This window comes from Bombus terrestris, chromosome 4, assembly GCF_910591885.1.
Source record: "Bombus terrestris chromosome 4, iyBomTerr1.2, whole genome shotgun sequence".
Taxonomy (NCBI): domain Eukaryota; kingdom Metazoa; phylum Arthropoda; class Insecta; order Hymenoptera; family Apidae; genus Bombus; species Bombus terrestris.
The window spans coordinates 15554941-15578555 of NC_063272.1; the positions used below are offsets into that span (position 1 = coordinate 15554941).

A 23615-nucleotide genomic window follows, 5' to 3' on the forward strand; every position below is an offset into this window, starting at 1 on the left:
CCTTGCATAGATGCCAGAAATCGTTGTTTAAAGATAATAACGAGCATAAAAGTCACCTGTTTGCCATCGTTGTATACTGCAACCATACCTTTAGGTGCTTTTTTTTGCGACTTATATACATATAATTCGAGATTCGCCAAATCTTAATAATCCTATCAAGTCATCGCTGCATCGTCGTAACATTAACCGATGAGCGTCCACTTGTTGCTTATTTCTTGCATTGCAATATTACGAACGACACAAATAAGATTGTATAAGGAAGATTAAACAAATTTCACTAATATCAAATACATATGTAACATATATGGGGTAGTTTATTTCACCATCATTTTCAGTGACGATAGATCAATCGTTGCAATCGATCGAATAGTGAAGTATAGTCGTTAATTATCTTATCACATCGATCCTACTTTTTGTATTTTAATTAAAAATTTTATTCGTCCCAAGATAATCATCCATTTTACTCGCTGACTTATCGAATTGTAAAAGAAAAGTTTCTATTATATTTGTTAACGGGCGGCAATAGTAGAATATAAAATATAAAATAGGTATAACTCGAAAAATATATACTCCAACAACTGTGCTAAATTAAATCTGATAAAAAAGAAATTGAATAAACAAGATCGAACACTGACCAATATTTAACTTCTTACTTGAATATCATTGACCTCCTTATTTCTCGTTACGTACAAACACACGCGTTACGACTATTTTAACGCCAGGCAAGTATAGTGTACGTGTTACTTTCCACGCTTAAACACGTCTCACGAAACAATATTGTCAAAGCTGGCAATTATTTAACAACAATACGTTTCATTCACACTTTGGCTATTCTTTCGTCCATTAGGAATTATCGATCGCGATCGAACACACGAAAAAAGTACTGCAATGTTTCGTAACGAATCTGTCTTGACGTTGGATGCGAACAGTATACTGACATGCCGGTCGGATTCGGATGAAAGTCGGAAAATAAAGACGAAGTGGAGGTACCTATGGAATTATCTTTTCTAATTTTGATGATTATTTTGATTATTATTTAGGCGATTAGAGATTTCGTTGATTCTGAACATAATCGTAAATTCGGCCTTCTTCGCATAAGTATCGTTATATACAGTAGGGAACAAAAGATTAAGACGAAATGGAAAAAATAAATAATTTATCTACTTTCCATAACAAATATAAATACAGTGTTCTGCTTTTGGTATTAACTAATTAGACATTTGTTTATACACTTACAAACAAAAATTTCATTTTGATATTCTGCTCAGTAGTTGAGTTATAAAAAAGGAACGAAATCTGTATAATATTTCGTCGGTCAAAATTTTAAGACTAAATAAAGAATATTAATTTTTGGTAAGAAAATATACACAATTTTTGTTTAAATTCAATATTTTATCCAATATCCGTTATTTCTTATCACTTCGGTACATCTTCTTGGTACAGAATCTATTAATTTTTTACACTGATCTACCGTAATATTACTCCAAGCTGTTACAATTGTAAAGTTCATTTACATTTTTCGGTTTATAACCTTGTACTGTCCTTTTTATGATGCTCCGCAAACTTTCGATTGGATTAATGTCTGGTGATTGCGACGGTCACGGCAACACGGTGATATTTTCTTCTTCAAAAAACTGTTTCGCAACCCGAGCCGTATGCTTCGGATCATTAACAGTTTGAAAAATAAAATCATCACTCCTATTGTTGCGTGTAAAAGGCAATCGTGTTCTTGAGTATGTCCATGTATTGAAAATGGTCCGCCTCGAGAAAAACACGTCCATACCATAACGTTTCCACCACCATACGATACTGTATTACAACGACGACACAACGTCTGACAACAATACCTTTTGCCAATCTTCACTTGTCCAATGCTTATGAGCTTTAGCAAATGCAAGTCGCTGTTTTCGATTTCTAGGACTCAGCAGTGGTTTCTTTTGATGTTTTCGTCCTCTTAAGTTAAAGTCTTCTAATCTTCTCCTAACAGTGCTAGCACTAATTTGTATATCGTGTTTGTAGTTTATCCTCGCAGCAAAATTATTTGCACTACGAAAACGACCCCTTTCGCTCAATCAATGAATTCGACGACCCATTTTCGGCGCTGTTTTCCGTGGTCTTCCGTTTTTCGGTTGACCGCATTACATTAATTATAAATTTAAAAATTTATACCAAGCTTGCTTACAAGCCGTTTCCGACCTGTTCACTATATTTGCTATTTCGACGAAGGCTTTACTTTGCTTTCGCAGCCTTACGACTCGTTCCCTTTCGTTTTCAAGCAAATTCTTTGATTTAACCATAGTCTGTTCCTACGTAAATGAATCTCAAGCAATAAAAGGTACACTAAACAATGATTTTGACATTCCAGAATCAAAATGTTCAAAAACTGTACTCATACTCACGTTTTACACGGATCGTCTTAACCCCCTAACCTACCATTGCAGGCATAGCCCGTATTACGATGTTCAGGTCAAACGTCAATATTACGGGCATGGCCCGTAATACGTACTACACAAGTAGCGCGAATGGCTCGAAGGCTGCGCGAGCTTCCTTACGTTTTCGGCCCAAAATTCTCGAACGTAAATAGTAGGTTAAAGGGTTAAACTAATGTCCACTGATTACAAATGCCGAGCGATAACTAACTGTTGTAACTCTTACATTATTTGTATTTAACAACTGTCGGTCAGATGTTACAAGGGTCAAATATACAGCTATGTTATTCCAAAGAGACAAACCGATTAGAAGAAAAATAAACGTATAAGATTTTTGTAATCCGGTTTACACATCATTGTCTTAAACTTTCCTGTAAGGTTTTTAATTAAGTAGAATAGAACTAGATTTCTATCTATTTCTATCTATACGGTGGACTAAATGAAGTATCGATAAATAACAATAGTGGGTATATCTGTGTATACTACGAAAATGACGATTAAATATGTTGCGTTCTGTTTATCTATTGCTTATGCGCTTATCTATTTAGAAACCAACAATGACCGTCAGTGTCGTTTCAATCGCATAAAAATAGACGCAAGGACAAAAGGGGAATAAAGTTCGTCGAAAGAAAACGCAATGATAAAAAGTTTTATATGTTTATTTAAGCAACAAAAAATGTATATGGCCAATTTTTACATGTTTCGAATTAGTTACGTATACATATATGCATATAAACTCGTCAGAATTAAAAGCCGGTAGTCCTGCCTGCACCCGTCATACACGTACCGTTGAGGTCGGTTAATTCAAGTGAGACAACATTACTCCTATTTTTCCTAAGATTTTCTTTAGGTTAAGTGCTTCCGGATCCTGAAAAGAAACACAAAAATTCCAGTCGCATCGTTCCAGTACAGGTTACGTGTAAATGGATCGAGTTTAACAGGTTCAGTTACGCGTTATAGAAACTTTCAATGTCTTTCAAATCGAAGTTAATCGAAGTCGAATGTCGTTTCTTAAAAAGCAACATGCACATATTCTGAGAATGATCGTGCAGAAACGACAAATTCAAGAGCAAGATAATTCGTAACTTACCGCCTCTGGCGAAGGATTAGGTTCTGGGTTCGCATTGGTCACAGAAATAAAGGCAATCATAAAAATGACTGCAACGCAAAGTAAGAATCTCATGGCTGCCATGGTTCTTGATGTCTGTTATTGCTACGTATGTAACTTGTGCAATCTTCCTCTGTTTGTCGAAATCGTTCGCGACACCGTTATTTATACCGAAAAAAATCGTTAAAATTATCGACGAAGTAATACCTATCGTTATATCCTTCATATTGTCCACCAAAAGCACCAAAAGAAACATTAAGATAAACGTGTAAATTCACCACAAAAAAAAAAAAACATTGGTAAGTTACAGGCGATAGCTTAGAACAATAACAGCGTGAAACGTGAGTAGAGCGCGATTTAGAGTGAGAATCGTTTTAGCGTTAATTATTATTGGCGTTTCGTGTTTCTCTTTATTACTTTTTGTATCTGTTAAGCCTAATTTTTGCTAATTTATCTTATATTTAATAGCCATCTAATTCTACGATATCAAAATTATTACTTTTGCTTATCGTATTCGTTACATTAAAGTACATCGTGTATATCTACAAATCGTGTGCAAGGAATATTAGAATGTCGATTACGAAAATGGAAATAAGATTGCTTCTTAGAGCATAAAAAAATAAACCTTTTAAAGCTTAAACAATATTCTGAAATTATAGAATTACACGACCGCATGATTGATAGAAATAAAACGATCGTGGAAGTTGGCCTTCCAAGAATTTTTCCGCAACCTTTGCGTATATGTATAGATAGATGCCAGAAATCGTTGTTTAAAGATATTAACGAGCATAAAAGTCACCTGTTTGCTATCGTTGTATATTGCAATCGTACTTTTAGGTGCTTTGTTTGCGACTCATATACATATAATACGAAATTCGCCAAATCTTAATAATCCTATCAAGTTATCGCTGCATCGTCATAGCATTAATCGATGAGCGTCCATTTGTTGCTTATTTCTTGGATTGCAATATTACGAACGACATAAATAAGATTGTATAAGGAAGATTAAACAAATTTCACTAATATCAAATATACATGTAACATGTATGGGGTATTTAATTTCGCCATTATTTTCAGTGACGTTAGATCAGTCGTCGCAATTAATCGAATAGTGAAGTATAGTTATTACTTATCTTATCACATCGATTCTATCTTCTGTATCTTAATTAAAAATTTTATTCGTCCAAGATAATCATCTATTTTACTCGATGACTTATCGAATTGTAAAAGAAAAGATTCCATTATATTTTTTGACGACCGACGATAGTAGAATATGAAATATAAAATAGATATTACTCGAAAAATAGATATTCCAACAACTGTGGTAAATTAAATCTAATTAAAAAGAAATTAAATAAACCAGATGGAACAAAATTGAACACTGACGAATATTTAACTTCTTACTTGTATATCAGTATCTCATCGTCTAAAAGTTCTTTTCTCTTTTATTTGCTCGAATATCGCACTTAGAAAGATAATAATATGTAGAATGTATAAGATATGGATACGATTAAATAAATTGTGTCTTGTAATATTTGTAATAATGTTTTACTTCGTATATTTGATCATTTAAGCGGATCATCCCATTGTACGATTTATGCTGTATGTAATTGTGAAATTGCGCAAAATTAATATCATTTATGGAATGAAGACTGATTCGTGATTCACAAACAACGATACTTCATTTCTTTGATCCGTTGAAAAATACAATTTCCTTTCCGCCAATGAGGTCAGTACGATAAAGAAATAGACACAGATAACGGGGAACAAGAAATTAACGGCATATGATTTTTTATACGTTAATCGCCTATCTTGTCAAGGTAGTGATATTGATTGAAGATATCTATCCCGATAAGGGTGAAGTTTCCATGATAAGCCAGCAAAGGGTATTTCTACACCTCCAAGCTTTTCAGCATTCGTAGATGAACATTCGTAGCATCGACGTGAATTAAACAGTTATAGTAAGAAACATGAAAGTGCACGAATTTTTAATAATCTTGTTCACGATCGAACTCGTTGCCTTACAACCGGGTAATGTATCAGTGCAATCAAATATCCACTTATAATTTTTAAATTTACATATCAACAGATACTAAACATCTGCCTTTAAATTAGGGGCAGGAGCGCTCAAGTGCTATAGTTGCGAAGGCAATTCATGTAAGGAACAGAAACTTACCTCGGAAACGTGCAGCAGCAGTCCTTCAAAAACGACTACAATCAATCCTACAGACACGACTACAACCAATCCTACAGACACGACTCCAACTAATCCTACAGACACGACTCCAACTAATCCTACAGACACGACTCCAACCAATCCTACAGACACGACTCCAACCAATCCTACAGACACGACTCCAACCAATCCTACAGACACGACTCCAACCAATCCTACAGACACGACTCCAACCAATCCTACAGACACGACTCCAACCAATCCTACAGACACGACTCCAACCAATCCTCCAAGCTCGACTCCAACCAATCCTCCAAGCTCGACTCCAACCAATCCTCCAAGCTCGACTCCAACCAAACCTCCAAGCTCGACTCCAACCAAACCTCCAAGCTCGACTCCAACCAAACCTCCAAGCTCGACTCCAACCAAACCTCCAAGCTCGACTCCAACCAAACCTCCAAGCTCGACTCCAACCAAACCTCCAAGCTCGACTCCTCCAACCAATTCTCCAAGCCCGACTGGACCCAAGGATTCAAGCTCGAGTACTGCCTCGACTAAATCCGAGCCTTCAGACCCGAATTCCCTCGAAAACAAAACAACGAAGTCCGCGGCTTTAGGTAATGACATGGACATAGGATCCTACGTAATAGGATCCTGATAAAATGTAATATTTATCTCGTATGATTCAGTTTGTAATCGTTGATCCTTTGATGTATTAGAAGGGTTTCAGTTCCTGTTTCATAACGTACAGTAAAAATATAATAGATTGGATAGATGTGCAAAATTAAATTACAAATTATATTTGTTATATCTTTACAGTACATAATATGTTTTTTATATGCATTTTTAGCTGCCACGAATATTGATAGAAAGCGTAGAAGTGTGATCGATCGGTTCTCACGAATACAGTTCGTTAATGGCAACGATACATATCACTGTTATTCAGCAACTGGTAAGGCATTTTTCTATATTATTTTTTCGATACATATAGTTTATTCGAAGTTTGTGTTGTCGTGAAACATGTAAAAGAACTTAGGTTCTGTTAATTAGTTACACAAGTATTTTTCTTTTACAGTGAATGGCACGGAATCCAAGGGTTGTACCACGGAAAAAGATTTCTGTAAAGATAAAGGAAGTTCATGTAAACTCTGCGAAGAGGATGGATGTAATTCGGCAACGTCAACTGTTGTATTTACATCTATGATTTTCTCTTTGGCAGTAATCGTATTATTTGTAAGATAAACTAATAGTTTTCTTATTGTAAAGCCAACTTTTTCAACAACAACGATCAACAATGCCTCAGCAACGATCAACTAGATCTTTCCATTTCTTCTTTATAAACAAAGATATTGTATCGAACGGACACAGAGTTTTATAAATTTAACAGTAAGAAAGAAGTGGGATTCTATTGACAATTATAACTAAAATAGCATATTGTACATATATCTATAAAGTTGTAAAATAAAAGCTTTATTTATGTAATTATAGATAGAACCAAAATTACACGAGCAGTAATTGATGGTTCGTATAAGTTGTGAACCTCCGTCCATGGTATACAATCTATATATTTTTACGGATATAATATATATAATAATCACGTAAATCAGGACATTGCACTTTGCGTCGGGAATGAAATTAATTGTAAACAAAAGTGTATTAAGTATGGTTAATTTGATGTTTAACTAGCAAATCATTCACCGCGGATCGATGTGTATGTAAGGGCAACGAACTCGATGGATTCGATACGTTCCAGTCGTTATACGTTATATTCAAGCTTTTCGACATAAATGTTTCTCACGCGAGAGTAACGCAAGCGTCGTTATTCTCAATATGCAAAGAAATTGCATTGAACGTGTAGCAATAATAACTTGGAACGCTATCAGATTTCCATCGACTTTCGGTCGAAACAACAAACAGGAACGTCAACAAAATCGACAATATGGACGCGGGAAATATTGCGTGTTTCTGTTATCATTTTTCTGCGTAACATATTTCTAATAGTAATATTTTCAGGTATGCAAGTAAATATCTAATTTTCAATATGCAGAAAGATCCTAGAAGAGAAGAGGACAAGCACAAAAAGCAAAATGCGAGTGAGCTGGGCGGGGGCGCAGAGGGAGAAGGGCTATTTCAAACAAAGTTAGAACACACTATGAAAGAGTTTAAATTCAAAGGATACGTCGAAAAAAAATGGATATATTTGGACGACGTGACGTCGAGCGACAAAAGACGAGTATAAAGAAAAGAGAGGGGACATGGAGGAATAGTAAATTAGCGAAGAAAGCGTGCGTGAACATGAACTGTGTTGAACGTCACGACGCGAGGCAGTGCATGATGCGCGATTAAGTGCATGAATTGAGATTCGGACGTGCTGGTGGCCGGAGCGGTTCGCGCTTCGCGCGCCTCCACGGTGGTGTTCGTTGGGAATTCTGGGCAATTCTGGCGTTGCTCGCAAGGGTACGCGCGCGGTCGAGCAACTCGATTCGTCGGAGCTGCGCCAAGCACTCCTCAGTCTCCACGACTCCGCGAGGAACCTCAGTCTACAGTCTATCGTGACTGTTCGTGAGCGTCGTTTCGGTAGAGTTTTTCCGTCGCTTTCGCGTTTCTTTCAGAATTGCTACCACACGAACGTTCCATTATTCTGTCCGTAACCTATCTCTTGTTCTCTTTTACCACGTCGCCAAGTGATAAGACTGAAAAAGAGGAAGAGAAAGAGAGGGATAGACGGGAGAATCTCCTTTCGACGTGGATTCACATCCTCTTCGATTAATCGACTCGTTCTGACCCTAAGCGAAGGAGTTGCTTCTCATAATCGGTGAATCAGGTGACACGCGTCGATCGGTGTATCGAACGAGCTGTCATCGTGGCAACAGCAGTCATGCACGATCGACGCGTTTGAATCTTTCTCGTGTTCGTCCCTAAACGTGAAACAGGATTTCGAGATCCCCAGCCATTCGCGGATTACTCTGCACGGACGTGTGAGTATGTATATCATTTTCTTTGACACACGCATTTCTGTATGTATATAAATTAGTACTTAGCCGACTTAGTTTGCCGAAATATTTCGAAATGTCGATGGAGTAAGATGTCGAGTTTCGAGATCCATTAAAGATATCTTTGACAGATTAAACCGAAATCATGTACCGTTGAAATTTGCGTTGTGCCGAATGTTACTCGATCGGACGTGCGTAGACGTTTCAATGACGCTTTGAACTTCGAAAATTATAAGAACGAGGAACATCGGCGTTCCTCTGAAAAAGGAAATAGCAACGCAACCAATCCGTCTGTCTACATTACTAACGATAAAAAGAGAGAGAGAGAGACAGAGAGAACTATTATAGACAGTAAATCGCGAGAAACGCGCGGCTGTATTAATGTCGATACGTGATGCAAATTTCACATTTTGGTTGCTCCTTATAAACATTAGATAGACCGATTCTTCCTTTGCATTCTGTGACTTTGTTTCGTACTTATATCGAAAAACTTATATCGGACTATTTCGATTACGATCACAAGATTCCACAATACCCATTGCAGTAGGCAGGTATCCTAATTTAATACAAAGTTTATTTACTCATTGATAGGATTTGAAAAATTGTTCACGTTCCGACCGCTGCATTAAACCACCTGTGCGCGTTGTTTCCCTTCGATTTCGTAGATTATAGTTTTAGTGGATCGTCAGCGGATCGTGGTTACGAGCTTATCCCGGGATCGAAGATCTTCGGCGCGTTAAACTCGTTAGGGGAACTTGTCCCCGCCTACAATTAGTTTCCGTTAACGAGGATAACAAAGCGTTCGGTTAACCGTAAATCGTTGTTGCGCTACGCGCAGGAGTCGTAAAGTTGAATACACACAGAACGTCCGTAGTTTGCGAGTTCGGTTTGCACATTCGCGCTCCATCAAACACGTATCTTGTTCTCCCTTCTCCTTTAATTCTTCTTCGGTAACTGGCAGAAGACACTGAAAACTTTTTTAAAAGAATTGCAGAGGAAAAGACGATGACGGTGACTTCGCTTCTTTCTCGAGAGAAGAAAAAGTCTGTTACTTGAAATCAGAACGCGGGAACAGAAGCAAAAGGGAAACGCGATTACGAACCGTAACTCGGTGTTGCGTGCACGTTAAATCGATCAATGTCTACCCATCGCACGCCATTCCGTTACAATAATTAATTTTCGCGCAATTCGTACGGACGATATCTTAACTCGATGAAAACGCTAACTGGGAAAATTTGAAATTTGTAATTGCAGCACGAGGAAAGAGACGCGTAATCATTTGACTGAGCATATTTATTTTCGTAATCCGTTGGATAAAATTCACAAGCAATCCTTGGAACGTTGGTAAGCGTTGGACCGACTTAACTGCACGACAGGGAAGGAACGCAGAACCGCGAAATCGCTTAACTAATCACGCGAACTGACTATCGATAGCATACCTGAAAATTAGATAAGTATGTCAGGCACACGCAGCGAATAAATCGTATCGAACAAGACTGTTTTTTTCAATGTAATTTGTCGTACATATAATATCGTTTCGTAACAAGGCGAATATCGTTTCGTTTCCAGTTTGATACAAATTCTCCGCTTTTCTTTTCTTTTTTTTCTTTCGAACATATAGTACAATTCTTGGGAAAAACGCGTTTATATTGGACGATAGTTTTTTGAATTTTTAAGAAACTCTGTTGTTCCATCGTGTCGCCGCCATTATCGTCTCGATACAACGCGGTCACAACGAACGATAACTTCTCATCGACCTGGATCTAAATTTTGACAATAGACATCAATTCGTCGTAGCTGCGTCGATGCGTTCATTTATTTAGAGTGCAAAAATACGTCGGAACGGAAATGACGCGGCTGGTAATCGCAGGTAAAAAGCGGAAAGTGGAAGTACTTATTGAGCGAGTCTAAGTTCGAAAGAAACAACTCGAGGGACGATAGAATTTTACGCGAGCTTTTCCAAGTGCGTTTGTTCGCTATTACGTGAACATGTCGACACGTATATATATGTATGTCCACTATATAACACGTACGAATATAGTAATTAGTATTTTGTGTGGCTGTACTATATACATATACATTATACTATACTATATATATATATATACATTATTACATATATGTAACATGGCTACTCGAGTATGAATCTCGCGCGGTCAGAGAAATCAGGAATCTAGAACTTGGCGAGAGAGTAAGAACCGCACGATTCTCCGGATATCCGTTCACGCTACGAGCAACCGAAACCCGCCAGCCGAAGCCAGTTCACCCACGACATTGAAAGTTACGATCGGGGAGAAATCGGATTGCGTTTTGCCCGGTTGCTTACTTACTACGACAAGATACATTTTGCGTTAACAACGGTTGCGTTTATTCGTATTTCCGCATTACTTCGTTCCCATTTCATTTTCCTGCTTTTCGTCCTATCTTCCTTTTTACATCCGATATCTGTCTCTAAATACGATTCAAATACGGACGAGGTATCGCGTGTTCTTCGCGAGTTAAAATACGATACGCGCACTTATGTTATGCAAAAGTCCGAAGCAGAGAAATATAACGACAAGGGGGCAAAGTGAAAAGGAAAGAAAAAGAACAGAGAAGAAGACGCAATGAGGCCCAGGGCTCTTGTCCGGTTCATCGACCTATCGTCCGGTCTCCTTAGCCTCTCGTTCTTCACCTTTCTCCCGACACTTGGTTTCTCTTTCTCTCTGTAAACTTTTCCGTTGGTCCCGAGTCGCTTCCCAACCAGTGTAGGAATCTCGTCTTGGTCACGGTACGAAAGATACTCGGATTTCGCGATGAAAATGATGCTCGCGACATTCGATCAGTTTCTATATTTCTATCACAGGACGTATACAATCATTTTTCGTCCTAAGAGGTTGTTCGTAACTTTCGTTTACACGATACAATGGAGAAGAGATACTGATACAATTTCGTTTGGCGACGAGACTTTGTCTTCCCAAACGATACAACTTCAAAGAGACATTGTACTGGAGAGAACCTTTGAAGAATCGACGTTTCTTAGTTAAATGAATACGTAGCTGGTGTTTATCGCGCTGTGTTCGTACATTCACCACTGTGTTCACATTTGTCTTCGCTTCATCTTTTCTTTAATCCTATATTTTTAACGGTTCATGTTTCAACCGAATCTCGTTAAGTCGCATCTCAAGGAAAAATCTAAGGTGTTCGAGTTATAGAGTATCTTTTCTTATCGAATTTTTCGAGTAAGAGAGATTTAACAAACGAAACCGGTTTACGAGGCTTTGTCCTCAGACAATCAATAATATCGTCAATATTTCAAAGTCCTCAACATCATATAATCGTATAATATTGACAGTGTCGTATCGACGATACATATTGATTCTTTTAGTTAGGAACCTTAAAATATTGATAATATGTAATATATTAATAATCTTAGAGCTTGTATCAAAGAAAGACAAACTTCTAGGCGTCGGTTATCTGAGACCAGTATGAGAATCACAATCTACCACAGTGAGTGCAAGTTGAAGTAGGATTTTTTATTGTAACATTTGAATATATATGGTATATACCTATTGGTTCGTATTTTAGAAGCGGAATGAACAAAATTGTGGTTGTCATAGAGGTTTTCGACTTATAACGATGCGGTGAATGCGACGCAGATAAAGAGATACAACCTACTTGTCGATGGTCGGAAAGGGCTGTTGATTTCATCTTTCTAATATCCCCGTTTAGAATGGTCCTGCGTCAAGTTCAAGTGTTTGTTGTTGCAGCGCATATAGATACCTATACACGTGCACGTACATACCGCTACTTGACATTGATAGTGGAACAACGTAAAAAATGTAAACATTGGAAAAGAAACTTCTTAAAATTGAGATTTTTGAAAATACCAAATACAAGCTTTACCAATGTAACTGCCCTCTGACACAAGACTAATGAAATTATAAATACAACGTTCTACGCGATAAAAATAGAAACATTTTTTGAGTTGCGTCGCTATCAATGCCAAGAAGCGATATTTATTTGTATACAAGAGACTCGGACTTATATCATTCGTCGCATACGAGGGAAAGAAGAAAACGAATACGAAGAAGACACGTAAGGCGATGACTTTATCAGCATTTTGCGCGTCCATTTTTTACTACTTTTACTTTTACCTACGTTTCCTCTCTCTTCTTCTCTTGCGTTTTCCAAACTCTTCTTTTCACGTTCCAGACTTGTAAGATCGCGTCGATAGAGTTATTGGCCTCTAAAAAACGAGCCATTTTTTTTATAGATGGATTCTACGCGCATTTTAAAATTAAACCGGTTTTACGACGTCTTCCACATTTGGCAGAGTCGGGCAAATTAACGAACAACGATTCCGATGAAACATATTTATCGTCGGTTTAAGAAGAATACAACCAACCGAAGAAGCCATCGCGCGTCTTTTCTTTCTCTTCGAATTCTTTCTGTTCCTTTCCACGCATCTTCGCCGCACATTTTGTACACGTAAAGTAGAGAGACAAGTCTGCTTCTTCCCCTGGCAATCGATGCTTCACATTTTTTATTTCGAACGAAAATAATCAAGTTTGCTTTTTTTCAATTCTATCTCTTGCCTTTTGTTTAACCGTGAACAAGTCAAATCGAAACGTAGCAACGATACAGAAACGACTGTATACGAGTTAAACAGACACAATGACAGACACAATCTGTACGCATACATGCACCTATATTGTCCTACGCAACCGACTCGGGTCGCCGGAGCAATACGCCGCGTTTCGTTTTCTCTTTCATCCGACTAAAAGGGACTATGACCCTTAGGGAATTTAAAAACTTTTTACGCTATATTCGATAGAACGAAAAAGAGAGAGAGAGAGAGAGAGAGAGAAGGAAGAAAATTACCGTAGACTTAAATTCGAGCGTGAATGTGAACATCAAGTTGAAGATATTTCGTTAGTTTACGAGTCTTTTTAATTTATTTACGCCATCGAAATCGTTTGTCGTCGAAATTTTTTCTACTAGCCGTCCCTGACTTTTGACGGAATAATTAAGGAATAAAATAGACAAGGACATTGACTCTCTCCATAAGTGATAAATTATAATTTGCAATTGGAAAATATCCAGAGCTATAGAAGAGATTGTCCTTTCTTCTTACAAACGAGCATCGTGTGTCAAGACCCTAAAACCTCGTTCGAAACAGGAAGACTGACCGAGAGGACAGGTTGGAACAAGGTCGAATTTACGATTTGTAGGTCGGCCGGTTCAGCCTCCGCTGCTAAAACTTAATATACAAGTTTCTCGATCGACGCATAGTGACCGTAAACGTTATCTAAAGCGAGCGCGGTAACGATCGAATCGCGCCACACGAGGTATTGTTAAAATATCGAAACGTACTGTTTTATATTATTTAGCCGTTTCAAAATGATATCACGTATAAAGTTGTATCTCGGATGGACACGTGAACTAAAGTGACCGGTTAACTGCCGTGATCCTGGCATACGAGCTAATGAATCATTAACGGTTCTGTTTGTCCGTTAATGCCTCTTAACTTAACCCTTGGGAGTCTGTTTCATATCCGGTTGGCCCAAACCAGTCGAAAGCAGACAATACTCGTGACGCTTGCGTCATATACGCTTACATATACTTGTTTATTACATATTTCATTTACGAATCTTTGCGAACATAAAAGACGGCGGCTTGGGCCGACTATACAAACTCAAATGCTTTATTTCCTTTTTTCTTGGCGGAGTCTCGCCACTGGCGACTTCAACGTTCGCTATAATTGTTCGCGAAACTCGAACGAGTTGACACGACGTCAAGAATATATTATTACCGCGGACTAAAACGACTTTATGTAATTTCTCGTGAATTCACAGGCAACACGGATGGCATTATAGTCACTACTGGAACAAAAACGATTTCGTATCGGTTGCACGTTGCTTGATTATTCTCGTGCCACTTTGTGCTTGTCGTTATTAGGAAAAATGTAGCAGAAATTGCGGAAGCTCTGTTCAAAGCGCTATAAATATAGCGGCATAAGTCGGTTTGAAAAGGTTCTGCGCATTAACGAGTCTAGAAAGGAAAAAGATGTATATCTGCAGAAGGAGAATCACGATGGAACGCGAATAACTTGGCTCGCGTTCTCGCACTCCGCATTCGCACGATTCTCACGAGATTGCCGTTTTAATCGCAACTTTGATCAGCGTCGAACGAAATAAAATAGGATCGTCGCGAAAACTGTTTTTCCTAGACATTTGGGTAATCAAGCATCGAAACGAGAGGTGACCAGAGAATAAATGCTACTCGCACGACGTCGCGTACGCCGAACAATTGTAGACACACTCGTAGAAGGTAAACGATACGGGTTGGCCCTGAAGAGAGCGTTATTATTTTTCGAGGACGATAACTCACGTTCCGCGAACGTGACCAGACTGCTAGGGCGGACATTTGTGCAGACGGAACGTTTCGTTTGCGCGTTTTCGCATTCGAGTAGACGAGGGAATATTTTCTATAGCCTGGCGGCGTTCCGAGATACGCTCGATCGCCTTCGTTTCCTCGTTATACGAACTCGCGCACGAGAATCGTTTCGACTTAAACAAGATACCCTGTCGAGAGAATTCTAACGTGCGAGAAGGAACTTAACCCTAATATGGCTTGTACCGAACGGAACAACGAGTCGGCAGAGCGAAAAGCAGTCCCGTTAAACAACTGATTGTCAAAGAGAGAAAGGAGGTAGAGGGAGAGGCAGAGAAAAGAGAGAGCACGATGTTTATATTCGAGCAGCATTTTGCGAATATCAGAAGGAGAATCGAATTACTATCGACAATGGTAGAGGAATATTTTTCGTCCTAGTGGTAAGTGGTCTCGAGCAACGCCAACTCTGAACGATAACCTGATGCATAGCGGACGATGACGTCACGCCGAAGGGCAGCTTTGGAATCGAGGTTCTTCGCCTCCAGCCTCCCCTCTGCCAGGATAACCTGTTCCCAGAACCCTGTTTCATCGATCCATCCTTCGCGCTCAAACTCTCAAACTGTCGTCGTTCCTACGTGAAAACTCGAATATCTTCTTTGGCAAAGTAATCGTACGCGTATTACGCGTCGGAAACGGATAAACGAGTAATCGTGTAGGTAGATGATCACGCGACGGTTTGAAATTTCGTTCTATTGATCGACGTCGCAGTTCAAACGATATCGTTTCATTGACGAGTAATTTGTTTATTCGTCTATTTAGCAAATTAACGAGCACAAGCCAGGTGTTATGGTACGAGGAAGAGAAGGAAGAACGATAGATACACGACGAAGGAAACGAAAAAGAAATACGAATGTATATAAGAAAAAATATAATTGGGCGGATAAAGAAAGTCGAATCGTAAAAACGCGTTAGGAGTTAAATAATTGCAACGCCGATCGCCTTAACTTATGGTAAGATCGGGAGAAGTGATCGACTCGATCGTAGATACTATTTGCATATTCGCTGACGGATCGCTCGAGAAGAAGGCAACCCGGAAGAAGACCACGGTATTGTGTAAACAACGTGAACGAGATAATCGTGAATTTCTCAAAGTATGTCCGATAAAATTACAACCGATATTGCTATACCCCTATGAATCGTTACGAATAGTTACACAAGATGAATCGTCGATCGTTAAGAGTGAATAATCGCTTGGCGATATTACGCAATTAACCACGACATACGTTTACAACGTTCGACGTTCTTGCTAGTTTTCCGTATCAACTTATGAGTATGCAAGCACCTACGTACTACATATGCATGTAGACGTGTTTGTTCGAGAATGAGAAACTTCTTTCCGCTTATATCAATAACGATGACTAATTGCGTGAGTAACATGTAAACACGTGACGAGAATCTACGCGCATGTTCTACCGCGTTTTTCGATACGTTGCAAATGTATGCGCCTCACCTACATGGACGTTGTTACGCGTATCGAAACTGGCGCTGGCGGTAAATATTAACGAAAAATGAACGGGCAAATAAAGCAGAAAAAGGAATACGCATGAGTACCTATATGTATACTATACATATACGTATATATAATACATATGTATCTGGCGACGCAATTTCAAAGACATCTCACATTGTCCGGTTGATATTCAACGAGGGGACTCGATGACTAAGAGACTACGTAGGCGGAAACAAATCATCAGCTCTAAATTGATATCGCGTGCATTCTGCGAGATAGTCGACGCTGTTATCGTCTTTGCGCACTGTCTCTGCTTCTCACGAATCGTCGCCAACTAACGACGCGATGATGTTCGAATCTCGATAGCCTTTATCTATGGTATCGTCCATCGATAAACGTTTTCCGTTTGCATCGCTTTTGTATAAATCTCGCTCGCTACATACTCGATGTTCGAGTTACGAAAACCCTTTTGTATCTATTACTTTCTCCCGAACGATATTTTGAAAACACATAGCTACATATATACAGTGCTAAGAGGTTCGGTCATTTGCATCGGTGATCGTGACTGTATGCGTACAAAGAGCTGCGTGCGTAACTGCGCCGACACGTGCACGTAGACTGCTCTCATTGTTAGACAAGCAAACCAAGAACTTTTCTGCGTAAGCTTACGCGTCTCGATTCTCTGTTTTCGCGGCCTGATAATTTGCAAATATTTGCATGCATCGAATGCGCACGTACGGTGGCATCTCGTTCTGGCTTTATCGTATACGCGATGTACCACGTTTACGGATGTTTGATAATACGTGAATCATACGGAAATCATTAGCAAAAAAATGTAATGAATATAGATACGCGTGTTTACAACACGATGCAACTACTTACACTTTACGCGTAACGAGCAACGACTTAGGTACTCGCTATTGGACTCGTCCGTTTGTCTCTCGTACTACATTTCCATTACGTAACTCAGAAACTACCGTAAGCTATCATACTGGAATCAGTAGTATACGCACAAGATAATCGATATAAAAATACCGAGTGGATAAAACTCAACGAACTCGACAAAATATGTCGACGATTTCTTTGGGGTGTAGCCAGTTGTTGACGAAGATGACGGCATGCCTCGTTACAGCCGTCGTTCGCAGCTCTGTAATAATTACGATACTCGTTGCTCACTCATGCTTAGTTATTCGAGTAACACGACGCGACGTCTCTGCCGTTGTCCGTCGTTATTGCGCGCAGCTTCTGTGGACAACAACTATGGCTATACCAGGAAACTCCGCACGTTTGATAATAATTCACAGAGACGCAAACCGATCTCGTTGCTCTCTATAGCCTGAGTTTATTGAATGGCTGGCGATCGATCGGTGGGGGCGCGAAAACCTAGTTGTATGAAACATATATGTACGTATGAAACACGTATGAAATGAATAAACGCGAATGTCCACGATGTTTGAACGCAGCCTTGGGTAAGCGTAATTCGCGAAACAAGGGCACAACGAAGGTATGTAATAACGGACAATAGTATGCGGCGGACAATGACATGACGCGAGGAGAACTGAAAAGAGCTTCGTACGTCCGATACACAGTTGGTTTCGGGTTTCGGCACGTTTTACCAAGCGTTTATCGTGTTTCTATTCGCAGCGTCGAACGTTCGTCGCGCATCGCAAGAAGAACGACGCGACTGAAAGATGGAGGCAAAGAGATAGCGGAATGGAGAAGAAAGCGTTCCGCGTGAGAGAGATCCGATATAAGTGTGACAGTTGGAAAGTAGCGATGGGAATGATGTCATCGTACGAATTACGAGTGTAGACAATTTTGCGGAAAGTATATCTACATAATATGCTCGCATTAAGATTAATACAAATTATCTTGCTACTTACGCGTGCAGCTTTTTTTCAATTTGCAATTATACGAGTGTCGAAATATTCAAATGTACGTACAACACGCTATCGATTTCTCCTTTCTTCCGAATATCGTGCTCCCTGCGATGATCAATCAATAATCTCTTTCTGTAAAATCGTTTTTGCCGACTACTTCCACGAATTTCCTGCGCGTATGCACACTCTCCATCCATCCGTGTTCGTCAAGTTACAAGTAGAACAGATTTCGTTGCTGCTTAGTTCGTCAGCGCACGTTTTCTTTCGTTTTGTTATAATGATCGATTTCGATTCGTCCTCAAGATTTTTCTAGGATGTGAGGGCACAGAGAATTTTGTACCCACGGCTGCGAACAATCGGTCGTCCCGTGAGAACGCGAAAAGAAACAGTCCGCGAACATACTTATCGGCAGTTGATCTACGGACAAAACCAAGAACCAAGTTCTTGCCGGTTTAAAACAATGGTGCATCCTTGTCGAGCGTGTTATATCGTTATAGATAACGTAGATAATGCGCTTCCGGCACGTACAATGCGTTTCGTATACACTCGCACACGAACCGCCATCTCTCGATCGATTCTCCTTTCGATCCTCGAGCGTGTAGAAATATCGTTACTTGAAGAACGTAAACTAAGTATGCGGGCGTGTCACACCGGGGGGGCGCGCAACTACTACAATAACAATATAAGCATAGCTTTGCTCAAATTTTCTCTAATTTTTCCTTACGTCGCGCGTACCTAATACATATATGATATACGCATTACGGAAATGGAAAGAAATCTCGTAGAGACTGCTCTTTGTCGCTCATTGTCACGCGGTGCTTCACATTGTTTTCTTTCTACGTATGACATTTTCGGCCTATGCGCGCGCTTAATTTTACGACAGTGTTAAGTTCATCGAAAACGACCATTCTTTCCAGAGGTCCTTTTCCTACTTTCGCGGTAAACGTAGATACGTAATGTATTCTAATATTGGACGAGATGTCGATGTCAAATTTTAATCGAGAGGCCGACACTTTTATCAGGGAATTCTTAACGATGGAACCGAATAATGGCATCGCCCGTGCGACGATGCGACAACCCATGCACTTAGACCGTGATTACTCACCCGACTAACTCGTTAAAGGCGTCGCTGTGATCGAATTAAGGTCGGACAAGAGTGGAACTTTTCTCGCCATGATTAAGTGGGTCGTTGCTAAAACGTTATTGGTTGATTAGCTTTATCCATGTTACTATCGGACGGTGTGTCCCTTACGTTTCTCACTTTGACAGTGCCTCTCGCATTTCGTATTCGATCGAACACGTACCATTTTGTTCTTTAGCGCAGAGAACGTGTCGTCGCGCCATCAACGTCATCGTAATCGTCGCTGTCAAATTTAACCCGTGAAGAAGTCAGACGGAGAGGATCGAAGGAATAATCGTGGATCGTGTCGCGTCATCGATATCACCGATGGTTCTTTCGTGTAACATTTTATCTAGACGCGGTCAATCGTCAAAACATCGAAAAGATATTTGAGAAACATTGCCTGTTAACTCGGAACAAACGATCGAATGACAGAGTACTGACATGGATCTTGGTACCTTCGTATAATATCTGTATTGTTTTCGTTTGGCTTCTATTCCGTCTTGCGAAATAAACAAGAGGGTTGTGGTTATGGACTTTCGATTCGGATCGAGCAAGTGCAATCGTTTGTTTGGTTTTCAGGAAAAAATGAATGCCCCGCCGCCGGTATACGCATCTTCCTGCCCTACGTTGCAGTCGAACCTGTCGCTGCACAGTTCTTCCTATTACAGCGAATACAGTGGAGCTGCGAGGAGGCGATTATCGTCGACGGGTGAGGCAGACACCTCAGCCACGTCTAGCTATGAAGGTAGCGATAGTTCTGAAAACAGCGATGAATCGCGTTTAGAGCCGGTGAGCCAGATGGAACGGGAACAACTCGAAACGTTTTTCAGGGGTTTGAAGTCTCAGGTAAGCGAAGCTGTGTGTACTTTTTGCCAAAATGCTCAGCAAGTGTACGTATTCTATTATCGTTTTGTTTCGTTCGAACAACAACAGGTGTTCGTTTGCGAGTCGTTGGCCAACTTGTATCTGGGAAGCGCGTCGCAAACCGAAAGATGGGAGCTTCGATTTACCGGCATACCCGTAGTAGTTTTGGATCTTGGAGAAACCCGATCGAGATCCAAGAGGCGAATTCAGATTCTGTTGGCAGAACGTGGCACTTGTTTTACTCTTTGGAGGGAGACCATCGACAATTTGTCGTCGTACAAGGTAAAAGAGATATGTCGGTCGGCCGATCGGTAATTTATAAGTAATTCTAAACGACTAGAGTTCGTTCTGAAAATTGATGTTTCGCAGGTATCGGGCCCGGCTTTTCATACGATGTGTCTTTCGTCCGATCACACGCGCCTCGCGGGACTCAGCTTTGATAATCCGAAAGCCGCGAACGACCTTTGGCAACACATAGAAAGACTCGTTTCTTGTCCAGAGAACATTAGTCTCTCGATACCAGGGAAGAAAAAGAAGAAGCCCGTACAGAAGAAAGTGGTTTTACCGGCCAAGAGTAATATCAGCCAACCCTGTCAATTTCAACATGTGACGAGCGTCGACGCTGCCGACCGATCCCGATATTTTTCCCTTCAAACAATGGTGCCACCTTTGAACGAGCTAGAAAATTCTTTAGAAGCAAATTTTTGAGATAACGAGAAGCCGGGCAATCGTTCAGACTCGTAGAGTTGTTCAGATTCTGTCGCGTTGCTCGTTCATCTATTGCGCCTATGTTCTAGGGATCTATGTATCCGATAAGATAAGATTACCTGATAAATATGGCATATACCCTTCGAGCTTTCGAGGACGAACAAAATAAGACGATTTGCCAGATCTGTCGCCTTTCTACTGCGTTTTATCTCGATATATAATATCGCAGAAGAAGAAAGCAAAAGGAACGTATCAATTAATCTTTGCTCTTCTTCCCTTTTTCTTCTTTTTTGGTCTTCCTTCTTTTCTTAAGACTAAAAAAAAAAAAAAAACAACTAATCAGAAGAAGAAGAAGAAGAATCATTATGAATCTCGATTGCTCGGAGATGCCTGAGAAGCAAGAAATTCTCGAATCGAGAAGAAGAAAAATCAAAACAAATAGCCTATTATTCCTTCTACTATAATCGTAACATTCGAAGGTTTGTGTTCTTAAGAATGTCGTTGAATTCAACGATTTTGCTCGAAGGAGCACAACCCATGGTACATACAACATCTCATCTTTGAAATACTTGGTGCGAGTTTAAGAGTTTATTTAAGAGTTCTTGTAATAATATTCTCTTGGAAACATTTGGCATCCATCATTAACGAGCGATGCCACGCTCATTTCAATCGTTGTCTTCACATTTGTCGTTAAAGTTCGCTGTAGTTGTATTGTCAGTGAATTTTATGCGGCACGACGAATTAAAATGTTAATGTTATATACGAGTCGTTCTGAAATTTAAAAAATTCCCATTTGAACAAATTCGAATGAATTCAATACATGTACGTACTATATATATATATATATATATATATATATATATATATATATATATATACTATACGTAGTGTGGGTGGGATATGAAACACGAGTCGAGAGGAGCGAACAGAGAATCGAAGGCATTTTTCAGATTTCATGGATTTTTATTGTGTCGCATCCTAACGGTATCACGACAAAATGCTTCCTTTTTTAATAATGCGTTCGAATGCTCAGCCAAGAAATTTTATTACTCTTCCAACGTAATGTGTTTCGAACTAACGAATTCTGTCCGAATAACGACTGCGATAAGACTGGTTTTATCATTCGTCCTATATTTAGGAAAACGCGTTAAACATAGACATGATGATGATAATAGCGTTAACACGTATCTTCGTTATTCGACGTTGATCGTTACCACTGACCGTTTTTCGACATGGGACATTTGCTGCTGGACAGAGTTTATTAACGTTATTGGCATCGATTAATAGAGTGTGGAAAAAATTATGGAAGAGAGAAGGAAAAAGAAAAGAGAAAGATAAGAAAAATAGGAATGGAGAAGCGTGGTTAAATAATATGTTTTCTGTTCCAAAGACGCGTAGTGTCGTTGTTGTCATCGTTAAAGCGTATCATATAAGGAATATCAAGAGAATAATTAAATTGTTCGCGTTCAAGCATACCGTTAATCCATTTATCGGTGAGAAATAACTATCGAACGTGTTTGCCTGCTTCAAATCACTAGGGATTTTCGGTGATGATCTCTAAACATTTGATTGTATGTACGAAATAACTTCGATATCGACTAACGTATTGATTTCTTTGTCTACGACTGTGATATAAATATATTTGTATAGTTACATTTACGTAATATGTATCCGCATTAGTTAATCATTTTGATATGTAAGTTTATGACCATCGTTTCGCATGTAATAATTATGCTAATAAATAGTAAGTTTACGTAATAGATATATCGCACTCGTTTGCGTTATTTTGTCATATTTTATGCAACTGATATACCAATATGTAAATATCTACTATCGTACTGGATAGAAATGGAAGTAGTACAACTTACTTACAATTACAGAGAAAAAGACGATGAAAGAGACAATTACGTATGTATTTGGCAGCGTAAGGAAATGAAGTGTCTAAAGAGGACGCAAGCAAGCTTCGACAATTATCGTCTCGTTTGAACCGATGCCGCGCGTCGCGAAGCGTGCGTCGTACGTAAGTAAATAGCGTGGAAGACTACGTGAAAGATCGGTGGGTCGTCGTACCCGGAACCAAACGACACTTTCCACGCCGTTCGAATCGGTGGTTGACTTTCTTTTCGTATCCTACCTACCTAGTAAGTACCTAGATGTCGGTATACGTCGAAACGCACTAGTTTCGAATCGTTTCGAATCTACGTTAACATTCTTCTCGCGCGGGTCGTACTGTATTGCATTCACTAGACGTAGACCGTATGAAACTTGTGACACGTGAGCAAGAGTTTGCTCTACTCGAGCAGGATGTGATTTCCATTCCACTTTCACCGATGGGAAGACTCGGTGACGATCGCGTCGAACTTGCGCTATTCGCTTAGAATTAGTTTAATAAGAAACGTTCATCGCTCGTACGAAAAGCTAAGCGATCGGTAGTACGATCTGTATCTGT

General features: G+C 39.6%; 1 protein-coding gene and 1 long non-coding RNA gene across 7 annotated transcripts; both read left to right on the top strand.

Annotated features, from left to right (window-relative positions):
- The first annotated feature begins 5408 nt into the window (after positions 1-5408).
- Positions 5409-8696, top strand: LOC100642746. Its single transcript, XR_007223847.1, has 4 exons — positions 5409-5568; positions 5653-6330; positions 6564-6665; positions 6789-8696. It is a non-coding gene; the product is annotated as a cell wall protein DAN4 (long non-coding RNA).
- On the top strand, positions 8557-22930 carry LOC100647612. Of its 6 annotated transcripts, none has more exons than XM_048405235.1 (4): positions 8557-8695; positions 20174-20440; positions 20528-20740; positions 20828-22930. In XM_048405235.1, the coding sequence occupies exons 2-4, from the start codon at positions 20180-20182 to the stop codon at positions 21164-21166; spliced, it is 813 nt and encodes a 270-aa protein (XP_048261192.1). In that variant the 5' UTR covers positions 8557-8695; positions 20174-20179; the 3' UTR covers positions 21167-22930. The 6 variants fall into 6 exon arrangements, with proteins under 6 accessions (XP_048261192.1, XP_048261191.1, XP_048261190.1 ...); XM_048405234.1 differs by having other exon boundaries at positions 8560-8691; XM_048405233.1 differs by lacking the exon at positions 8557-8695 and adding an exon at positions 16952-16969.
- The last annotated feature ends 685 nt before the right edge of the window (positions 22931-23615 follow it).

Coding starts and splice junctions, on each gene's coding strand:
- LOC100647612 (XM_048405233.1), top strand. Junction 20,441..20,527: donor TCAGGGGTTTGAAGTCTCAG/GTAAGCGAAGCT, acceptor GAACAACAACAG/GTGTTCGTTTGCGAGTCGTT. Junction 20,741..20,827: donor ACAATTTGTCGTCGTACAAG/GTAAAAGAGATA, acceptor GATGTTTCGCAG/GTATCGGGCCCGGCTTTTCA.